Consider the following 24,223-nt stretch of genomic DNA (forward strand, 5'->3'; position numbering starts at 1 on the left):
CTTACAAACATGCAGTAATTTCGTTGTCACGCAGAAAAATAATTTCTAGGTATTACCAGAAAAAGACTGCAAGGATCCCTCGCACCACATAAAAACACAGGGAACATTGATTCTTTTTTGGGGGGATAATGTTATTGGACTTTTACATAAATTGATTTTTAATTCTCCCCCAGAATAAAGTACTTGCAACCTATTGCTTATTCCCTTCCTTTCCACTAAAATAATTGTTTTTCTCAGGTTTCATAGGTACTTTGCTCTAATGTTTCATATCTTATGATTTACAGTGTAATACATTGTCATTATCTCTGACAGCCCCGTCTGAACACAGCTTACATCTTTTTATGGAGTATGTATTAAACCCTGACAATTTAAAGGAGTGTTTTTCATTTTTCTCCATGCCTTGCTAGTTGACTCCGTATTTTGTATTTTTCTTTCATGTGTTTCCTATTAATTTTCCCACTTCATTCAAATAATAAGAAAAAAGTAGATGTTAAATAGGGGGATTTACCTGAAACTATTTGTGATCCTCCCTATAGTCTGGTAGAGGTCCCTCATGGGTAAACCATTGGACGTGCTTATTTTGAATAAAGTTTTGCATTTAGTTTATAATTTTTGAGTTTTCTGTCTAAATGTCAAAATGTCCCTAATTTTTATTTTTATTTTGAAGTAGCATTTTCTTAGTCTGGCTTTGTGCTTCAGTATTTTACAAATTTCCTTGTTCCTTCCTTTCTAAATCAAATTTCTGGTTCCTCCAACCCATTTAGCGGTGTTGGCAGTAAGGTTAATGCTGTGCTGAATGGACTGAAATCTCCCTTCACTGCACTGGCAATGAGCCAAGTACTGTGGAAAAAGACAGCTTAATTTAAGCAATCTTATCACCATGGTAATAACATCTCTAAAGGGACAGTGAGGTAGCAGACCATGAACCTGAAATTCAATTATCATTAATTTATATAAAACTTTGAAGCACTAGAATAATAAAAGTAGTATTTGGGGTTCAAGGCAGTTATGATTTTTAGCTACTATTCAGAAATATTTCATAGCCCTGAAGGTTGATTATGGTTCTAAACACTTGAAAACTTTGAGAGTTTTGGAGTTCAAGAAGTTTATTCAGCCCATCATATAGATGGAGTCATTCCTTTCTGCATTATGTAGTTATTTAAGGTGCATGTTTAAGACCAACTGGATTTCTGTTTTCCTAAAAAATCCTGTTTATAATTCTATTTAGTATAGGGGAGACCTTGACAACTATCACTTATCAAGAGATTTGTTCTATACTGCAGTTTTCCCTTGCTCTTTTTCAATCAAGCTTGTAAGTATTTGTGCTCTTCAAAAAGTACATTCATAACCTTTCAAAACATAGAAACCTGTACATATTTATTTTCTGTTTAATCTGGAGTAGTGCTAGAAACAGAAATAATTCAATAAAAACGCATATATAGATACACGTTCACACAGGTCAGTGTGAGCTCTTGGAAGATTCATTCTTTCTTCTTGGTCTCTTTGTGTGCGCATCTTGTGAATCTTTTGCCTGCTGCAGAGATAGAGAAAGCACTTTTGTGCCTTTTTTCCCAGTTCAAGCTTTCCATAGCAAACCGAATGATTTTACAGCTCCTGAGGCACAGAGGTGGTGATGATCATAAACCCCCAAGCTGGGAGACAATTACTATTTGAGCAATGCAATTCATTGGGAACTTGTTTGCGAATGGATCCTGCTCCTGAGTTAAATGATCGGACTAATGGTTATTCCAAGAATCAACACAGGGGAGGGCGTTGTTTATGATCTTCCCTTAAAATCCTGTTGGTCAGTATTTGCTATCATGACATTTCACTTGTATTTTGTCATTTTCTACCTAAATAAACAATAAATCTAATCTATAGAGAGGCTGACCATATTAAAAACAGACACATGGCAAGGGTTTTAAATTCAGTCAGAGTCCCATGTGTTTTCACTGCACAGAAGAAAAGATCTAAAAATATTTAAGACTTCTGAATTGTAAAAGAAAAACTGAAAACTGTAAATGTGACCATGAACTTAAAATAAAAGCCGTAAATATGACCCTAAATTTAATAATGTGGGAATGAAAGAATATTTTATGGAAATAAAAATATAAACATTTTTCAGCTACAACAAAGTACAATCTTCACATCAGCAGCAGTGGCACTTGAGGGTCCTTCTTTCAAATAATTTGAGATCTGGTCACTAGGGACAACAAGGTGATTTAAATAGTTCATATACTCTCCTGTATTTTTTCTTTGGGAGAAGCTCTGGTGTGGGCATCCCTGGAACAGGGGGACAGTATTTGTATGAGTAAGTGTCGTGGTTTGGTTGTGGGGAGACAATCAAAACTGTGGCAGATGGTTTCCCTTCACCCTTTTTTCCCCCTTTCCCCTTCAGCCCCCCCCCCTTCCCCCTCCTTCTCACTAGGATTTGGGGAGGACAGGAAAAGAGAAAAGTAAAGGAAAAGAGAATTGGGAATCTTGAAAACGTTTACTAAGACTAGGAAAACGAACACAGAGAAAAATAACACAGAAACAAATATTGTAAAACCAGTCCTGAAGTCCAGCAGGATCCCACAGTCGAAGCAGAAACAGCACGAGACAGCTTGCAGGAACAGCAGAATGAAGGAAAGCAGTAGGATGAAAAAGAACCGATGTGCCCAGCAGCCGATGCAAAACAGGGCAAACCAGGCTACGTGCTCTGCTTTTATATGCAGGAAATCATGAATGGGATGGAATACCTCTATATAATGTAATAATGTACAAAGTTATAACTAAAAGTAAAGATATGTTATTTCATGGATACTAATAAGGAAGTAGCCCATTAGCTTTCTGTGAAATGGTGTTTTCATTTACAAAACCAGAAACAGACTGAATATACATTTTGAAAGAGAAATGTGATTACAGGTTCATACAAAGGGTCTAGGATGAATTGGAAAACAAAGACTGTGCGCAACAGAAAGGGTGAGAGATATGCAAAAGATTCTATCTTTGCATTTCAAAGAAAAACACATATGTATGTGTGATGGTGTCACCTGGAAAACTGTATCTATCCCCTGGATAGCTCCTTCTAGGAAATCTATGTTGGAAGACTAGATAATATTCTCATGGTTAATGTGGCACACCTCTTGTCGAGTAAAATTTGTGTTGTCACAGCAGCTGTATAGCTTGGCTTTAAACCATGTGTGAGTGTAGATATTAGGATGCAGACTCAAACGCTACTAATTAAAGTCAATTAGAATATGGAGGAAATTTATGGCAAAGAAGACTGTGTTGCAACTAGTTCTACTTCAGTTATCTCTTTCCTTTATTTCTATGATTTATTTATTTCAATGATTCTATTTATGTTCTAACCACAGAATATAAGCAACAAAACTACAGTATTAGTAATAATAAATAAAAATATCCTTCTCAGTTCTTGGTTTCAAAGTACTCTGCAAATATTTATATAACTTTTGTAAATATTATTGTAAGTACTGTTGTTCTCATTTTCCACATCAAAAGTTTAAGATTTATTGGAAAAAAAAAAAAAATAGGGCAAGCCCTGATCTTATTCCTTCCTTACCCACAAATCTCTGTATGCATCGATCAGTTTTACTCAGTTGCTGTTTGTAGTGCTAAAGGAAAGTTCTAAGCCACAGAAAAGCACTTTTGAAAACTACTAGGTTAATGTAGCAATGTCACCATGTTTCATGATAATAAAGCCCATACTGACCTATACAAGAGTAATGTATGTCCCCAGTGTGGTAGTTTTGGGGGTTTTATTTGTTTGTTTTACCACTAAATAGCCAATGAAACCAGAAGACACTTATATTTTGGACACCTGTTCCATTTCAGAAGCTCTTCTTAATTGGCTTTGGCACTGTTCTATATTTATATAATTATTGTCCCAGATTTCTACCAGGGACTTGGAAGTTAAGTCATCTAGTTAACAGGCTTATCTCACCTACAGCAACAGCAGACAAATGAGTCAGCATCATGTCACTAGTTGTTCTGTACTGAAGGGAAAAGTAAAGGATACAGATTCTTTTTACATCCTTTCGCATCCTGGGTCACAGGGCCAAGTTTTCAAGCAGAATGTAAAGTAAACATGAGTGAATAAAGGGAAGCAAGATTTGTGTTTCTACTAACCCAGTGGTTTGCTTTCAGATCTGCTTTCCTTCTTCTTTTTTTAAATTTTTTTTCTCTTACAAAGCTGTAGTTTTTAGTGGAAATGCAAGGAAAACAAGTTCTAGGTACAAATGAGGATGGACTTCTAGGCCTACAGGCACCAGGCATAGGGTAAATGCACAGAAATTACAGAAGGGAAGGGATATCGAGCCCTTGACAGAGTTGAGGGACATCACTACAGTACTGGGATATCAAAATATTTTCTCAGAATTCAATTAAGGGTTTCAGTGTGGAGTTAATCTGGTTTCTGTAATAGTATTACATTACCACCACTTGAATTCAGTTGGGATGGTGCTTCATGTGTAGCTTTTGTAAGGCTTAAATTACCATTCTAGATAGGAAGGCAAAAGTACATAACAAAATATCCTCACAGTGAAGGGTGGAGAGAAATAAATGAACTCCTGTTCTCTAACCTTCTCCTAGCTGAGAATTCACCGTTTTTATGTGAACTGCACTCTTGGAGTTATATGCCATTCCTCTGAAGGTTGAACACGAGCAGTTAGATGAGCCACATGAAACGGCATCTTGACAGTATGCAAACTCTTCTGTGATCAGCAGGACTGAGAGGTCTCGTTTCATGACTTCTGCCCCCCGAACTCCCCAGGAACTCCCTTCCCTCAGTCCTTCGTCTCTTTCCTGGGCACATCACTGTTGCTCAGCCCATGTGTGCTCTGCCACAGCCAGGGGCTGGCTGGAGGGGCTGGGAGGGGACCAAGAGCTGAGCTTAGGTACAGGACCTCACTGGGGCTTTTACGGGTTGTGTTGGGTTTTGGGACGGGTTTGTTCCAGCCCTCCACACCCCTTATTTTTATCAGTCTGGTAGGATCCTTTTCTTCCTGTCAGCTTTGCTTGAGAGGGTTCAAAGTTCAAAAGTTTTGCATTTTCGAGATGAACAAATGGACAGATAGCCAACCAGATGCTGTGGTTAATTTATGAAAGGGGAAATGTTTTCCAACTGCCTCTTTTATATATGAAATTATTACTGAGCCTTTAATATTTATGCATGTATTGGAATTATCAGTGTAATAATATTAAGTGACTTATTTCACAAACAATGCCTTATGGATTATGTCCTTTTTAAGAGAATATTATCGTCTTCTTTATGGATGTTTTTGATGTTTTTGTAAACATTTATAACTTCCCCACTTGGAACAAGTGGTCTATCACTCATTCTTATAAATGTCTGATTTGCTTTGTGTTCTCAGTTTGAAAAAAAAATTTAAAAAGCACTTTAGCTTCTCTCTTAGATCAAATATTAAAGCACATACCAGGCTGCAGTCACATCTAAACTTTTGAACTGCAGTTTTTATTATTTTGCTCTTTCAAGAGAGCACCTGATTCTATGGAATTGATAGCAACAGTTTATCGTGTCCTAACGTCCTTTGGGAACAGTGGTGTGCTCAGACTGATGAGGAGCTGTCTGAGTTTATGCGAACATAGTCACAGTCTAGCTTGGGAAATTTGTCTTTGTGTCACCAGTGTTTTTCAAATTCTATAGAAATGTCTTTGGATACTCAATATACTCTCCCAAAAAAATGGAAGGCATAAACAATTGTGGTTTTTAACATTTTTCTTGATGTTATTTCACTGGTAGCTCAGTTTCAGTGTGCTGTGGTCTCAGAATCTCAGGTTTATTACAAGTTAGAGCTATGTAAATTCTCCTCTGTGTGAATGGAGTCATCTATCTACAAGTGTGTGAGCTGGATCCAGCTTGAGTGTGCTCTCTGCTAATCACGAAATCCCCCTGCACACCAGCATTTTACCATCAGCCTAAGAAGTCACATTTATAAGTCCCTGTGCAAGAAAATGAAATTATTGCTGGCTATTGACTGCAAGGCTATTAGGGCCTTAATAATAACTTTCAGTTCAGTGCTTCCTTCCCTTTACCTCTGATATCTTTGACCTAGGCACCATAAAGGACAATCAATATTGCCAATATCAGACCACTTTGCTATATTTTCAAAAAAAAATAGATTAATAATTATCCAATATGTAGCATTTTGTCATTATGTCTTCAAAATATAAAGCAGTTAACAAATTATTGGCTGGTTAATATATATATAATGTATACATACTTTATGTATATGCTTATATATATTAACACATTTCTTATATGGTAATTCAACTTCTCCTCCCTTGAATATTGGTCCAAATTTTGCTGTGATGGTCTCTCCTGGATATCTAAAAAACTCTGTACCTTGTTAAATACTGACTGAAAATTAACCCCTCGCATACTTGTAAAAACGATGTGTGACAACAAAGCATTGAAGCTGAAACAACCAACTTTATTCTGATGGTTTGATATGAGGAAAACAGCATGGTATAGTCCTGTTGACAGTTACATTTCTTCGTTGCAACTTATTATTTTATTATATTTGAGTTTAGGATTTTTGAACTAAAACAGCTATAGGTAATGTTACCATCACAGTATCACAGTATGTTTGAGATTGGAAGGGACCTCAAAAGATCATCTAGTACAATCCCCCTGCTGGAGCAGGAACGCCCAGGTGAGGTCGCACAGGAACATGTCCAGGCGGGTTTGAATGTCTCCAGAGAAGGAGACTCCACAACCTCCCTGGGCAGCCTGTTCCAGTGTTCTGTCACCCTTACTGAGAAGAAGTTTTATCTCAAATTTAAGTGGAACCTCTTGTGTTCCAGCTTGATCCCATTACCCCTTGTCCTATCATTATTTGCCACCGAGAAGAGCCTGGCTCCATCCTTGTGGCACTCACCCTTTATATATTTATAAACATTAATAAGGTCACCCCTCAGTCTCCTCTTCTCCAAACTAAAGAGACCCAGCTCCCTCAGCCTTTCCTCATAAGGGAGGTGCTCCACTCCCTTAATCATCTTTGTTGCCCTACGCTGGACCCTCTCCAGCAGTTCCCTGTCTTTCTTGAACTGAGGGGCCCAGAACTGGACACAATATTCCAGATGTGGTCTCACCAGGGCAGAGTAGAGGGGAAGGAGGACCTCTCTCGATCTACTAACGCCCCCCCCTTCTAATACACCCCAGGATGCCATTGGCCTTCCTGACCACAAGGGCACAGTGCTGGCTCATGGTCATCCTGTTGTCCACCAGGACCCCCAGGTCCCTTTCCCCTACACTGCTCTCTAATATGTAATTTCCCAACCTATACTGGAACCTGGGGTTGTTCCTGCCCAGATGCAGGACTCTACACTTTCCCTTGTTAAATTTCATTAGGTTATTCCCTGTCCAACTCTCCAGTTTGTCCAGGTCTCGCTGAATGGCAGCACAGCCTTCTGGCATGTCAGCCACTCCTCCCAGCTTAGTGTCATCAGCAAACTTGCTGATAGTGCACTCTATTCCCTCGTCTAAATCGTTAATGAATATATTGAATAATACTGGCCCCAGTACTGACCCCTGAGGCACTCCACTAGATACTGGCCTCCAACTAGACTCCGCACCATTGACTACCACTTTCTGGCTTCTCTCCTTAAGCCAGTTTGCAACCCACCTCACTACTCTATTGTCTAGACCACACCTCTTCAACTTAGCTGTGAGGATGCTGTGGGAGACTGTGTCAAAGGGTTTACTAAAGTCAAGGTAGACCACATCCACCGCTCTGCCATCATCCATCCACCTTGTTACACTCTCATAAAAGGCTATGAGGTTGTTCAAGCATGACTTACCCTTGGTAAAGCCATGCTGACTGCCCCTAATAACCCTCTTATCCTTGATATGCCTTGAGATGGCACCAAGAATAAGCTGTTCCATTACTTTCCCAGGGACAGAGGTGAGGCTGACTGGTCTATAATTACCCAGGTCCTCCTTCTTGCCCTTTTTGAAGACTGGAGTGACATTTGCTTTCCTCCAATCCTCGGGCACCTCTCCCGTTTCCCAAGACTTGGCAAAGATGATGGAGAGCAGTCCAGCAATGACTTCAGCCAGCTCCTTCAGCACCTGCGGATGCATCCCATCTGGACCCATGGATTTATGGATGTCCAGACTATTTAATTGCTCCCTAACCCAGTCCTCATCAGCTAAAGCAAACTCCTCCATTGACCTGGCTTCATCCGGGGTCTCAGGGGTACAGGGCTCCCCAGGACAGCCTCCGGCAGAGTAGACAGAGACAAAGGAGGCATTCAGTAATTCTGCCTTCTCTGTATCTTCCGCCACCAGGGCACCCACCCCATTCATCAGTGGGCCTACATTGCCTCTGCTATTAGTTTTATCCGCTATGTATTTGAAAAAGTTCTTTTTGCTGTCCTTGACCCCTCTTGCCAGCTGTAATTCTAAGGAGGCCTTGGCTATCCTAGCTGCCTTCCTACATCCTCTAACAGCAGCCTTATATTCTTCCCAAGTGGCCAGCCCCTGCTTCCATGACCTGTAAACTCTCCTCTTCTGCTTGAGCATACCCAACAGATCCCTATTCAACCACACAGGCCTCCTGGCTCCCTTCCTTGACTTCCTACGTGTGGGGATGCTCTGATCCTGAGCGTGGAAGAAGCAATCTCTGAATGCAATCCAGCTCTCTTGGGCCCCTTTTCCTTCAAGCAGTCTTGCCCATGGGATTTCCCCCAGCAATTGCTTGAAAAGGCCAAAGTTAGCCCTGCTAAAGTCCAGGGTTGCAATTCTACTTGCTATTCTGTTCCTGCCACACAAGATGCTGAACTCCACCATCTCGTGGTCACTGCAACCCAGTCAGCCCTCAACCTTTACTGCTTCGACCAGACCCTCCTTGTTAATGAGGATGAGGTCCAGCAGTGCACCTCTCCTAGTCGGCTCCTCCACCATCTGCATGAGGAAGTTATCATCAATGCACTGGAGGAACCTCCTAGACTGTGGCTGGCTGGCTGAATGGGCCTTCCAGCAAACATCAGGGAAGTTAAAATCACCCACAACAACCAGGGCCTGTGACTGTGAGGCCACTCTCAGCTGCCCATAGAAGGCCTCATCAACTTCCTCAGCCTGATCTGGTGGCCTGTAACAGACACCCACAACAGTGTCACCCCTGCCAGTCTGCCCCTTGATCCTGACCCATACACTCTCAACCCGCTCATCATCCACTCCTGGGCAGAATTTAGTATATTGTAGTTGCTCTCCCACATAGAGAGCAACTCCACCACCACGCCTGGCTGGCCTGTCTTTTCTGAAAAGGGCATAGCCATCCATGACCGCATTCCAGTCATGTGAACTGTCCCACTGTGTTTCTGTAATTGCCACCAGATCATAATCTCCCGACCGAACACAGGATTCTAACTCCTCCTGCTTATTCCCCATGCTGCGCACATTGGTGTACAGGCATTTCAGGGAGCCAGCAGAGCACACCCATTTCTCCCTAGGGGCATAGGAGGCCACCTAGTCCTCATCAGTTTTAGAATGCTGCCCCACTGGAACAAGCCCAGCTACAACCCCATCCCCCTTCGAGCCTAGTTTAAAGCTTTCCAAATGAGCCCAGCTAATTCCTGCCCCAGCATCCTTTTGCCCCTACGAAATAAACCTTTCCCGCGTGACACTGTCCGGACTGGTGTCTTATAAAACCAACTATTATAGAAAAATCCAAAGCCTTGCCTGTAGCACCACTCTTGGAGCCAACCATTTAGAGACTGAATTTTCCTATTCCATCCCACATCGTCACTTGAAGATGGAAGGAGTGAAGAGAAGATCACTTGAGCCCCTGAGTCTTTCACCATCCTTCCCAAGACCTTGAAATCGTTCTTCATTCCCCCTTCATTACCATGTTCAGAGCATTGCCATCTATGTGATGTATAAATCTATAGTTGTGAAAGTCAATGGGAAAGAAAACTAGAATGCCTTGTCAAGATACTGTACTCAGATTCGCTTACCCTTTTTTTGTCTGAGTGCTGTTGTACCAAACAGGAATAGCTGGTATTCAACATAAGCAACACAAATATTCTCTTCTCATGGTGCATCAAAAGACTCCTGACATGTAGGCACTGTAATCTGGAATGCAAGCTAACTGGTATTCTCATTTACCTTCTTTTTATGTAACAGCCTGAATAAAGGCCCTTTAAAAGATAAAGCTGCCCTGTAATACTTTTTTTTAAATTTTCTATGATCTGGCATTTTGAAAACTGTAACCTACCTTTTAAAATCTTATAATGAAAATACATAACATCATACTCATTACACCGTTTTTGCAATTACCTTTTCAGGAGCACATATTTACAATATTCTTAAAGTCAAATGTCACAGTATAACCATGTTTCATGCTCTTGAGTGTTTGATCCAGTGTACATCCTGCTGTGTATCCATCAAAGAAATTCCACCAGCATGGATTAATTGATCCATATATGTATTCAAAAACTTGTCCTGTGCCTTGCTGAAGGTGTAAAGGTACATTTGTCATTGGGAAGATTCTGGGCTGTGTCAACGCTGGCCAGTTAACTTCAGCTGTGAGGTGTGTCTGTGGCTTTTGGCTTGCAGGTATCATAGTGCCACCTGATTCTAAATGCATGATCTTCCTTCAGTTTTGGCAGAAACAACTGAAGACAACTTGCACCCCCAGCACAAGTGGCATGGTAATGCTTGCAGAGCACTTGCACAGCACTCAGCTGATGGAAGAACAGAGAGATGGGTTGTGCAGGAACCACCAGCAGCAACAGCCACAGGTGCTCTTATTCAGCAGGGTGCTGGTGTGAATGGAGCACAGTTCAAAGCACCTGAGATACAAGTGGGTCGTTGCTTCCCATCAGTATCTGGCTCCCAAGGCAAAGAGCTGGCAAGCTCAGGAGAGTTGAATGTGGTTCTCTAGGAAATGCCTTTCTGGGTTGGGGTGCTCAACAGAAAGGCTCCAGAGATCGGGGCTAAAAGGCCATGTGGTGGCAGCCCTGTGGCCAAGGCAGCCCGTGTTCTCACAAGCTGTGCAGGAGCAGTGCCCCTCACCTGCTGTCTCAGCTCAGACCTCCTGGCGTGGGACCAAGCGCCACTGAGGTGCTCTGCACTTCTTTGGGTGCATGTTTGGCATGAAATTCAGCTAATCCATGCCTGTCAGAAAATAGTGTGCTTGGGAAGCTTGCTCACGTAAAACAAGGGAAAGTTGGTGTTTCCAAAAGAATATGTGGTTGCTATGGTCAGCCTTGAATATGTCCTTTTTTGCTACAGTTTCTGAGCACATAGCACAGTAAGTTATTGTTTAAACTTAAATATCCTTTCCCAAATTCTCTTGGAGAGTACTTGCCAGTCCTGAAAACCATCCATCTTCCTATAGACAACCGCTCAATGTTTCTGCACCAGAGCCTGTTCTGCAAGACACATTTCTGTATCTTATTTTTTGTGGTAATGTAGGTCTCTGCTATTTTTTCTGGAAGGCAATCAGTCCTCCAAAATATGCTGAAATAGCTCTCCAAATGAATTCTTTCTTAATATGTTTGAGAATCACCACAGTAGGCAAAAGCATTTTAAGAAAAACTGCTCTCAAAATAGCTCAATTAAGAATACTAGAGACATTGTACTTACCTATGCAGCAACTACAGTCCTTCAAAAATGGATTATCCTTTTCTCTTTTTTTTCTTTTTTCCATTTTCTTTCTTCCTTTTTCTTCTACCTTTTTTTCTTTTTTTTCTCTTTTTCATTTTTGTCTTTTTTTTGTTTGTTTGTTTTTGTTATTTCCTATATTCTGGAGAGAATCCAAAGTGAAAATAAATATTCAGAGTACTAGTGGCTTCTGCACTTTTTTTGTACTTTTGGTGAGATAAATCCGGTTGTGTGTTTGTGGATGGAGTGGGTGTTGCTGGCAACGATTCCCGTGTCTCAGGAATGCCCAAGTAGCAATGCACATGGGGTTGCTCGTATTGAGGGACGCCCCGATGGTTCACTGCAAAATAACCTCTCCTCAGCATTACTCAGCATTACTCCACTACAAGGATACTATAGAAATCATTCATGTTATATTGTTTCACTAAAAATTTTCTGGAAATCTTGTGGTGTGGTTGAAAAACTTCCAGTGCAGAGGGTACTCAAATGCACATTTTCCTGTCTTTGTATTTTCTGTGGATATATGTGGTATTTATCACACATTACTTCTGTAGTTCCTTTTGCTTCTTAAATCACAAACTTGTTTTTACATCATGGTTCTCTGTCTTCTTTTTGTAGGCATTTCCTATTTAAACATGGATCTGGGTCTTCAGCTATCTTCAGCGCAGCCAGTCAGAACTATCCTTTAACATCCAATACTGTTTACTCTCCACCTCCTAGGCCTCTTCCTAGAAGCACCTTTTCTAGACCCACCTTCACTTTTAACAAACCCTACAGATGTTGCAACTGGAAGTGCACTGCTCTGAGTGCCACTGCTATTACAGTCACCCTGGCCTTGTTGCTAGCCTATGTCATCGGTAAGCCGCTCTTGCTTTTCTGTGCTCAATTATTCTTTACCTTTGCTGTTCTGTTGTCTTGCTTGCTTTCACATTAATACAAATCCTGTTTGCCACTGGGTGCTTTGTAAATTCTGACGAGCTAAATGCTAGGTTGGCCAGAGGTTGAATACAGCATGGAATTCTCATTAACTTTCTACTCTGTTAACCTTGATACTGCCTGATAGAGAAAGAAATATTATTCAAGATGACATGTTTATACTAGTAGAGGACTCCTACTGATGTTAATTGCTGTGATATTCTTCTTAAATTAAACATTTGATTTTTATATTAAACCTTACAACATTGTTGCTGTTAAAGAATTATTCAGCAATGATTGATAACTCTTAATTGTATTTCTTCAGTCTAATCATGATTCAAATCTTCCATTTTTTCCTCTTCATTCTTATATGATTGGACAGAATGACAGCTAGCTCTAAAAATTCATAGTATTTTGAACTATGTTTTCTAAGTTATATTTTGCTGTCCCTTTGAATTTATATTTCAGAAAAAAATGTTACATAGATTGGAGGGCGTTTACTTAATTTCAAACTCATCTTTGTAAGTATCTAACTTTGCAATTTTGTTATCATGATAGATTGACAGGATTTATCAGAATAGCAAGAAACAGCTTCCTTTTTTTGTAAAATAGGTATTACTGGAGGTGACTACAATCATACAGGAGAGAGCAAGTCTTTGTGACTTACTATGACATTTTGACTGAACATTAATTAACGCATGGGTTTTCAATCTGAATTGAAAATATTACAAAACATTCAGTGTGTAGAATCTTAGAATGCGACTGTGACTTGTAAAAATATTGAAATCTAATTAATTTTTGCTGGTGTGATGCACTTTCTCGCACGCACTCTTGCTTTGTTGATTTAGGGGCCAGTTTACAGATGGGCATGAGCCAAAGTATCACCAGCATCTTATAGCTTGAACAGGAATAACACTGGGTCTGCCTGAAAGAGTGGTTTATATGTAGTAAAACTTGTGCAGAGGTACAAGTACAGATACCTCCAAACTAATAAGTGGCCACTAATTTTCTCTATTCCTTGTATAAATGTCCTTATAATGAATATTATTAAAATTTTGGTCATTTTTTTCCAGTGTGTTGTGGGATGGTTTTTGGTTGGTTGGTTGGTTTGGGATTTTTTGGTTTTTGGGGTTTTTTTTTTCCCATAGGGAAAAAATTCTGGTTTCTGTCAGTGAGATGCTCATCAGGAGGGATTTTTTCTGACATCCTCATCTAATGCAGATGGGAAAGCAGATTTGATCATTTCGGGTGTATGATTATTTGAAAGCACCTGAGGATCTAGTAAGCTACATTAATTGCAGATTTACATAGCAGCTGGTGAGCATATGCCCTCAGTTAGGACTAGCTGTATAATTTTTGCAGCCTCATCTGTTTGCTACACATATATCCACCCACACCATTTCGATTTCATCTGGGTGAAGCACTGCCTGTTTCATCCCTGCTTAATTTCAGTCTGCCACTGAAAATTTCTTAACTTTCTAGAGATATGCTGCTACATGTCATCAGCCCAAGAAAGCCCTGAGTGCATCATGGCATCATGAATTAAAAAGCTCTGTATGAATTTCCTGTAGATGTGTCTTTATTTATCTTAACCTGATAACATAAGGGTGTAACATGTTTTCTTTCATTGGGCAGAACGAGATAAAATGAAGATGTCTTTGTATTTTAGAAATTATTAGTATTTCTAGTTATGTTTTCTATAGAAAAATGTAAATCTCTGAATCCAGAGTTCTATTTCAGAAAACTTTCCAATATGCTGTTATTTGCTCTCGCTTCCCCAGGAAATTTTTCAGCTGCATAAGCCTTCCTGCAGTTTCAGGTAGTATTAGCTAGCTTATTCTAAATTAATATTCATGCTGCCCATTTCTGGTTGTTTAAATATTTAAAGAAGTTCATGATCTGTTCTTATGAGTCAGGTATCGTAGTTCTTTCCCTTTTGTTAGGTATGAATAATAGCATATAAAATATTTTTAAAGTTTACTTGTTCTGTAAGTTTTCATATTTGTTTATCTTTTCACATCAAAAATTGAAATGTGCACGTTTTAAGTAAGAGTAGTTGAATATACAAAATCAGATCGTATGTAATGCTCTGAAGTTAAAATCCACTCCCCCAAGTATTTTCTCTTTGCTCCCCATGGCTCAGGTCCCTCAGTCCTCACTCCAGACAGGTTTTCCTCAAGTCAGAGGTAATTATGTCCAAGCAATGGCTACAGACTTGGGACCACATTGCAAAACAAAACTTATTTTAATGTAAGCATCAGATTTAACCAGGGATCAGCTCAGTGGTTCTTGCTGGAAGAATAAGAGAGGTTTTGTAAAGGCAAAAGTATTTTCACTTTCGTATTTTATTACATAGTCTGCATTAACTTATAATGAGCTGTGATTTCAGGCCAAATGAAAGTAGATAATTTAACATTAAGCTTTTTCTTTCCCTTATACCTCAAATGTACTTTCTCAAGTATCTTGGACAGACATTAGGTGCATGAGCTACATATTACTGTTAAAAATAGGCCCAAATTGCAGCCTCGAATCAGTTGGAACATTCCCAAAGTCTTGGAAACCCAAAGCTTATTCCAGATCAAAAATTTGCAAGTGGCTCTTCTGTTTGTAACAACCTGAGACCTGTGCCAGAGTCCTCTAGGCTGTGATTTCTTTTCAATCAAAAGGTAAAGAAGCAGAATGTTTTTGTTCTTTTATTTTTCAGTATTTCTCTATTATCAGTGAGACTCAGTGAAGAACCTTTTACTTGAGAACACATATTTCTTCTGTATTTTTTCTCCTTTGAACTACTAGTAATTTAAAAAATTCATTTTCTCTTTTGGCCTATAATCAGCATGTTTATTATTTGGTCCTTTCTGAAATAAATTTGACTGTTATATGGACAGTAAGAAAATTATGGAACCCTGTAAATGTTTGTGTAACATCTGATTTATTGAAAATATTTAGTCAAAATACTTAGTTTCTCAGGTAAAACACATATTTTCATTTTAACAGGAGTAATTTCTGTGAATAGGTTCTAAAGTCATAGTAGTTACTCCAAAAAAAACCTCATTTCATAAAGCAGATGTTTAGTCTCCACACCGTAAACATGTTAAATTATTTTCTATCATGTAAAGGCATACGTACGTTTTTTCTTCTGTACTTTCAGGTATGTTGAGAACTGTAATGGATTTATTGTGTCCAGTTCTGGCCCCTCAGTTCCAAAAGGACAGAGAACTGCTGGAGAGAGTCCAGCGCAGGGCAACAAAGATAATTAAGGGAGTGGAGCATCTCCCATGTGAGGAAAGGCTGAGGGAGCTGGGTCTCTTTAGCTTGGAGAAGAGGAGACTGAGGGGTGACCTTATTAATGGTTATAAATATGGAAAGGGTGAGTGTCAGGAGGATGGAGCCAGGCTCTTCTCGATGACAACCAATGATAGGACAACAGGTTATGGGTACAAACTGGAACACAAGAGGTTCCACTTGAATTTGAGAAGAAACTTCTTCACAGTGAGGGTGTCAGAGCCTGGCCCAGGCTGCCCAGGGAGGTTGTGGAGTCTCCTTCTCTGCAGACATTCCAACCCGCCTGGACACCTTCCTGTGTAACCTCATCTGGGTGTTCCTGCTCCATGGGGGGATTGGACTGGATGAGCTCTCGAGGTCCCTTCCAACCCCTCACATTCTGGGGTTCTGTGATTTATAGCAGTTTGAGACACAATTGCTTGAATTTGCACACATAGCAGGCAGTAAGGCAGGAGAGAGCGGTTGGGTCACCCAGCAGGGAGGTGCCGGTGGTGCCCGTCAGGGGCTGGAGCAGCTTCACCAGCCACTCCTGGGAGCAAACGGAGCATTTGGTGGAGCAGAGTGAATTACCAGTGGAGTGAAAGACTGACTGGGGAACACAGGGTAGTGGCTCTTCAGACAGCAGCATAAAATGGGCAAAACCTGCCTGCTGGCAGGCTCTGTGTCCGGAGAGCATATGAGCTGTGTGTGTTCTAAAGATTTATGCAAAAGAATACTGAAATTTAAAGGAAGAAAAAAAAATCTTCAGGGAAAATTTTTGAAATCCAGTTACCTTGAAGTTTTTCTGCTTTTGATTGTAAAACAGAAACAGATTAAGTCCCTGGCTCTGTGTTGATGTATCCTTGTCTAGCACAAGGTGTTCAAAAGGGCTGAGCTGCATCATGTCACCAGTCTGGGATCAGATATTTACAGAGATGGCACCTTGCGAAAGAACAGTGTAGAAAAGAAAACTGAAATTTCTCTAATACTTTTAAATAGTTTATTTTTTCCTAGTAAGATCAGGACCAGCAGACACTGCGTACATACTGATGTTCAAAGGCTATGAAATAAATTCCAGACTGTCAGATGAAAGGCAAGAACATATCTGTTTGATTTAATTAAGTCAATAGTTGTGTCTTTCCATTGGTCTGTGTTTCTATAAAGAGTATAAAATATGCTACTGTTGTGGAATGGTATACTAAATATTCTCTTTTATAAATCTAATTCTAATAAAAACCTAAGTAGCCATCAGCAATTAAAGAAGAAATTTGACCAAAAATTTAAGAGTAAATAAGGCAAATACAAGAGAGAGAATAGGAAATATTTTTTTTTTCCTATAATTTTTCAGCACCACACCATTTTCTCTAAGTATAATACAATGCTGGATGTGGCTAATCTATTAAGTTATTTTTAGCCCATTAGTAAGTCAGATTTTTCTTTCATGATACCTTGCCATTTTATCAGTAGCTGATTTGGACTTGCAAATCGCTGGTCCTATTGATCAGAGGTGCTGCACTCCTACAGTTCCTATTGATTTCAGGAGGAGATGCAAACATTCAGTGCCATTGAAAAATACATCCCACGTTCTTAGATTTAAGCATCCCTGACTACAAAATGACTGTTTTATATACAAATGAATTTTCAAGTATGAATATGAAGTTGTTCATATCCTTCATGATAATATCACTGTCTATGAGTATGCACTGGAGATGGGTGTTGGGTCTTAAACTATACGCATACAGAGGGTGAGGAAATTAAAACCTCTCTGCTGTCTGCCACCGTGACCTGTCATTTCTCACATGGTGTACAGGGTAGAGGAGTGATGATTTCAACATTGGGAAGGGCCAGGCCAAATTTTGAGCATGTATGCATCTCAATACATTGATTTATAATATTGGTTGCATAGCTTTTTACAGTATAAAACAGAAATCCTTAAATTTGAGAACTCAAAATTATGCAGAGAAGGCTCAAGGGGAAAATATGCTGATTTTGCACTGAAGAATATCATGGTGTAGTAAACATTGTTAAGTGTTTCAGGTATACGGAAAAGCTCTGATGCAGATGTGCAGCTCCAAAATGTTGTTGAGCTCCTTAGTGGAAAACCAGGCTAGTCGTTATACATCCCAGTAGGAGGATTGCAGGAGAGGAGGTGGGATTTCTGTTCCCAGGTGTAGAAGTGTATTAAATACAAAAAGAAGAAGGCTTGAGAAAGAGGAGGATGCTTGAGAGTTAAGTTGGCTGTAACAAATATATGGAAAAATCCTTTTTTCATGAAAGGCCATATATAGTACAAAATAAATTATCACTTCAATATGGATCTTAAAAAATTCTCAAATTGAATCAAATATTAAGAGTGCCAAATTCTGAAACTTGGTTAGAGCAGAATGAGGTAGCATTTCATTTACAAAATGAACTTACAAAAGAAGAACACCCCTTTTGTAGACTTATTTGTGTTCAGGTATTTTCACATTGCTTCACTATTACTGGAGCTGAGGCACGGATGGATTTGTGCCACAGTGAAATCCAGTTTTATAAGCAGAACCTGCTAGCAGTTATAGAAAATAAATACTTTTCTGGCACTTGGTCAGAGCAGGTGCAGAAAGAATAGTCAGCTGCTTATATACGTTCTACTACAGCTCTTCTAAAGTCAAGGCTTCAGGGGAATGATCTACGGAGATTTTGTAAAATAACTGGAAACAGCAGAGAAAGCTAAACAAAAGCCTTTAGTGGAGGTCAGCAATTTGGAGAGACTTCACATTTATAGGATTCTTGTCCTCTGAAGTTCATCTTGTGGGTTGATAAGTACTTATTGCACAGGACTTTTCTGACATCTCCTCTCTACTGAGAGCCTCTTTTGCACTGGAGCCAAACCTCTTATTCATCTTCTGCCAAACGTGTAGCACAGGAGTTGACAAGCTGTGCTTACACAGAAGGTAGATAAGAATAAATTAAATTAGATCATTGGCTTCATAGCAGATGGTGGGTTAATCCAGTTTACAAAGTGAGATCTGAAAAAAATGCTTATATATTTGTGAATATTTACTCGAGTATGCCACAGAATTGCAGGGACCAAGTTAGTTTATCTGGAAATATGAGTTTATTTAGATGTTAAACAAAATAAACAATCTGGCCATTTACTTCAGAGCTAAAGACCCAAGCATTGGTTCTGAACAGGGCACAACTGGTTTCATTTACAGCAGTAATGTGAAGCAACCAAAAAACCTGCCTCTGAACGGAGAAAATCCCTAGGGCAGCATAAAGTCACAATAGCTTCTCGTGTCTTTGTTCAGTGAAGGAAATTTATGGGAGGGGTAGATGATATAGTCCTTTGATTTATCTTCTTCTGCAAGAGATCTGTTCCATACCTAATAATTACTTTTTACCTAGGAAACTTAATAAATTAGCCAAGAAAAGGTCTGTACTATGAGTGAAATCTTCTGTATTCAAGAGGGAGATCGTTTAAGGTTACCCTGAGTGCTCAGCCATGCAGCCTGGCCAGGGCAGGTAACTGAGGAAGCAGCTTAGCTTCAGTATAATCGTGTGGCATCCTCCAAATGTAGCATCTGCAATAACATCCATAGTGCGTGTTGTGGGAAGAAATAAAAAAGTACATCCGCTTTTGTGCTGCAATTTTATCTGAAACTTTGGATTAAACAGGGCTATCTAATAAAACCGAAATAAAATAGAGGTATGGTAGTATCCATCATATAAGTTCTATCGCCAAATAATATGTTAAGAGGGTCAAATTTTGCCCTCAGATATTTTGCCTTTCTCCAGATCACCTCAGCGAAAGCAATGCACAGCTCTTCTCTTGGCAGAATGCAACTCATAAATAACAGAGCAAAGTAATAATGTCATGATAGAGGGGGGAATATACTGGAAGTTCAGGCATGACAAGAAAGAATATCTTTACAGATGAGCAAAAGCCAGAAATCCACTAGAAAAATCAAAGAGGGAATGACTCAAAAGAGAAGTTCTTTTGAGATTTTTAATGAAATTCAGTACGTGCCTACTTATTTCTAAAGAGACTTGAGGCAGAGAGATTTGAAAATTTTATTTAATCTTATTTGGTGAAATAACTGTGTATATAAAACAGGATGTACATATGTTGTAGGAAACATGGGCTTTATAGAAATTATGTATACCCTAGGTAAAAGAAAAGTATTGTGGAAAATGAAGAGGCAAGGTAAGGCTCTGTGTCTGCTAAATAAACATTTATTACTCCCTGTAGTTAACTTCTGAAAAAGGTATCTCTGAGAATTAATGCCTTTACTGCTCTATGTGGTCTGCTTAGTACTAGAGTGATACCTGGATCTGAAAGTTGTTTCTCAAGAGCTAATGTAATGAAAATTGTATTGGTTTTAAGATTGCAATATGACCACGTTCCTGCAGTGATAGAAGTCATTTATTTATTTTAATTCAACTAGGCCTTATTTTCATAGCAATGTGCTTGGTTGTTCAAACACTCCCTCTTGCACGTTGTTTAACCTGAAGCTGGTCTACCAGTATCCCGTGTCATCTCCCACAGGCTAGAAGTGCAAGGCTGGCAGAGCCCATCATCTCCACAGTACAGCTGGTGTTTCTCAGGGAGGAAACTGAGTGTCAAACATCCATACAAACAGTTTTGCAAGCTTGCCAAGCTTTGGCACGAACTGTAAAAACAACAGCACTTCCCCAGCCTGAAGGAAGACAAAGCAAGCAAACTATTCCAGTTGGTGCAAGTGGATGACAAAATGCATAGTGCATGTAATCTGGAAAAGACATATAGTAAGGAGAAAGGCACATTATGTATTTAAGTCCTTGCTTTGTGACACACCCTCTGCAGCACATGCAAATGCTATCTTAGGAAGTGAATAATAGCAACAATGCAAAGAGCATAAGAAAGCAATTAGATTATATTAGTGATTCTATAACCACTAAAAGCTTATTGATGTGTGCAGTTATACTTTGTATCTAGTGTTGATCTGTTTTAAGTGCTGACATAATTATTTGCATTAGTATAAATGAAATGTACATTCATTAGTTATCAGTCCCATTGAGCTTTGTTCCTTTTTGTTGTTATTAACTCTTTAAATTATAATAATGTCCAGAAGCTCAAGCCAGGAGCAAGAGCCGCCTGCTCTAGAGATGTCAAAGCACGTTGATTTTGTTGTACCTTCTATACGTGGAAGTAGTCTGTCTTGCATTAATAAGCTCAAAGATCAGAGCTTAGGTCTGTGTGATCTGACTGCAAGACCCATTTCAAAGTATTAGCATGGTCCCTTGATGATTTCAAGTCCATAGAATATGGAGCAATCCAGGCACGTCTGTGGCTTGAGATCTCGCCATTAACACTGGAGTAAGCTTTTAGTAGCTCTTCTGGGGGATGGGAATTTACTGTTCGGTGGTGTGTCTCCAGGCCCCAGATCTGATGGTGAAGCCATGGTTTGAGAATTCAGTAAATTTGTCTCTCTTCTCCTGAAGCCAGTAGAAAAAATATAAATGTGTCACAAATATAGTCGCCTCACTAATTCGGTAGAAATGCCTTCATTTGCTTGATTTGGACCCTGTGTCTGTGGTTGAGTGATTCAGGGGTGCACAGATCTGGAATTAATGATTGTAGATTGGCGGCTTTGCATTCCTGTGGTAGTTTTGGTAATCCCTTGCCAGGAACCCACTGAAGTCATGGGGCTTTGCTGTATAATTTAACTTTCTGGCATGCAAGGAAGGCTTGTGAGCAAACACAGAGAAAGTGAATAATGGGCTCTGTTTCCTGTTTGTATTGGGATTTTTTCCTTAAAGTATATGCAAGTCCAAAAGAAAACCAACATACTTTCTAAATGCAAGACCCATTCTAGATCACACTTACTGCTCCTGAGAGCCTCTGAGGTTCCTACATGATTCAGGAAGAGCAAATATATTGCCTTTTAGGCTCCCACTGTGAGCAGATGCTGCTCAGTGCAAATTGCTGCATGTGGCTAAAGTGCCTGCTACCCAGGGTTTGCTCTTCATGCGACAGTTTCAGCTCCTCTGTTGGGGGTATCCTCAATCCCTATTTTAGTGGGTCATCTGTCCTGCCTGCTGAGTTACTTCAATGCTACGGCAACCACTTCCCTGGAAGAATTTGTCCTCCTCAGTAGGACCCAAGTAATTGTCTAGAGTGACTGCAATACTATTGTAGTATGCCTAAAATAAGATACTCCGTTGCTGTCTTTCTCTGACCATCCTTCGATGGCTCAGATCACAAACAAGAGGAAGGAAAGGAGAAAATTGAATGGTTGTGTAGGCAAAGTGGAGCAGGCTGCCCACGTGTATGGTAAAAGAGAGAGTTTATAACTTCATAAAATGATCAATTGAGTAGATTTCCCAGTGCATACATAAATAACAACTATCTCTATATATAACAACTAACTCTATATATTTCTGTTAGTATGTGTTGTAGAATAATTGCGTTTATTTTAGCTCTAGACCCAGTTTTTTATCTGTAGTGTAAATCTACAGAGTCAGTGTTTTCACTGATGTTTAGCATGAGTGAAAAGATTTGAGAGTGCAATGAGCACAGTTTCATTTAGAACCGGGTTGGAAAGGTGAGAAGTTTTACTTGGTGTCAGTGCTTCAATCAACAAACTCTGAGCTCTTTGACAGTTGAAAGCTGAGGGACAACGTTAATGTAGCATTAGAATCTGTCGCACAATATTAAATTCATTCAACTTCTATCCTTTTAATTGCAAGTATTTCTGTTAATTGCTGTAGAAATGCACCACCCTGATCTGGCTGAGCTCCAAAAGGAAGTGTGGAAACTAATTAAACATTGAGTTTTAAGGTGAAATAGTAAATTGCTCATTAGACCTCTTGAAATTCTGATTTACTGCTAACAGAAAGAAGTAGTATTATACTTGTCTTTGCAGAAACTGGGTCATATCATTCTTTCTTAGTCTGACTGAAGGTGCTGTACCTTAGAGATCAATTAATTGGTCTTCATTTTTTTGCAGCAGTACACTTGTTTGGTTTAACCTGGCAACTACAGCCTGTTGAGGGACAGCTGTATGAAAATGGAGTTAGCAAAGGAAATAAAGGAACAGAGTCCATGGATACTACTTATTCACCAATCGGAGGGAAGGTTTCTGATAAAACGGAGAAAAAAGGTACGTGTGAATGAGAGGACAGACATTACAAATATTTAAACATTACTGTGGTTCAGTTTCTGTATTTGCTGCAGTTTGAGTGTGTTTTGAGTTCAGGTTCTATCTTCTCTAGTATAATTTTAAAACAGGTACAAAAACCCCATAGCCAGATTGTTTGCTTTAGCAGAACTCTCACTGAACTGACCCAAGCTATTAGGAGGTAATGTTCAATAGCAAAATAATTCCCCTTCTTCTGTGAGAGGAGAGGCATTAGAGCATTTGGTTTCTGTCTCAAGACAGGAAGGTGAGATCCTGTTCACCTTGTGCCCATGTGTGCAAAGAGTTCAATGCTGTCCTGTCATGCAGACCAAAGTCAGGCTTAGGGAAAGTCAAACCCTTTGTACTGACAGGTCTGAATACGTAGAAATCTTAATGCTTTTAAAGGCATCCGGTTCTTGAAGACATAAGCTAAAATACAGCATCCTGTCTCATGCTGGCTTAACCAGTCACAGGGAATCAGCTCGCAGGAACCTACTGAGGCTTCGCAAGGTGCCTGAGCCCGTCTGGCGGCTCCGGCTCTGTCCCCACAGCATCTCCCTGCAGCTCCCTGCGTCCCCGCAACGCTGAAGGGACCAAGACACATCAGTTCACTGTGGCAGCAGAAAATGGCTTCATTAAAAATTGAGAAGCAGGCTTCTGCCATGGAAGTGGCTGACCCAGCTCTTTTGAAGGGGCAGAGGAGTGACAGAGCTGCCACAGGAATGGATGGAACTTTGCAGCCAGGAGTGGGAAATGGAGCAGCACTGTCTTGGAGATGTGCAATTCCTTTCTCTCAAGTCCTCTCATCAATGTTCTCAGATTACCTACTCTGGAATTAGTTAAAAACTTTGGCCTGCGCTTCCCATTGACCACCATGCCTATGCTTTCTGACTGTAAGAAGCAGATGGCCTTCCCATTTCTTTTTATGATATTCAGAAAAAGCAGATAAATCAGATCAGAAAAGGGTGAATGGGAGTAGAATATGAAAGCAAGTCTTTCCAGTTGTCAGGAGGAAGGTAAAATTATACTGAGAGTTCTGCAGTGATAGGAGATTTCCAGAGATTTCAGATTTCAGAGCAGAGCAGTGATCTGATTTTGTGTATGCCAGGTGAGATCTATGGCTGTAAATATGAGACAGGGTGGGACGTTGTTGCACCAGTCCCTCCAGAAGGAAGATTACGTCTCACATCAATAGTTTTAACAAATCCATGTGGCACAACTGGATAGAGATATTCGATAAATGAGCTACGGAAATATATGTAAGGAGACGATG

At 39.9% G+C, this 24,223-nt stretch overlaps 1 protein-coding gene across 2 annotated transcripts in view; it reads left to right on the forward strand.

The window, feature by feature from the left end:
* Positions 1-24,223, forward strand: part of TENM1 (teneurin transmembrane protein 1) — a gene marked incomplete at both ends in the record, with an annotated part of 239,415 nt that overhangs the window by 86,990 nt on the left and 128,202 nt on the right. For both annotated transcript variants that reach the window (XM_080352763.1, XM_080352764.1), the window contains 2 exons: positions 12,251-12,489; positions 22,780-22,932. In XM_080352763.1, coding sequence (XP_080208889.1) covers positions 12,251-12,489; positions 22,780-22,932 — 392 coding nt within the window. The remainder of the gene's footprint in view (positions 1-12,250; positions 12,490-22,779; positions 22,933-24,223) is intronic.

The sequence above is a fragment of the Nesoenas mayeri genome (genome assembly GCF_963082525.1).
Source record: "Nesoenas mayeri genome assembly, chromosome: 13".
Lineage (NCBI taxonomy): Eukaryota > Metazoa > Chordata > Aves > Columbiformes > Columbidae > Nesoenas > Nesoenas mayeri.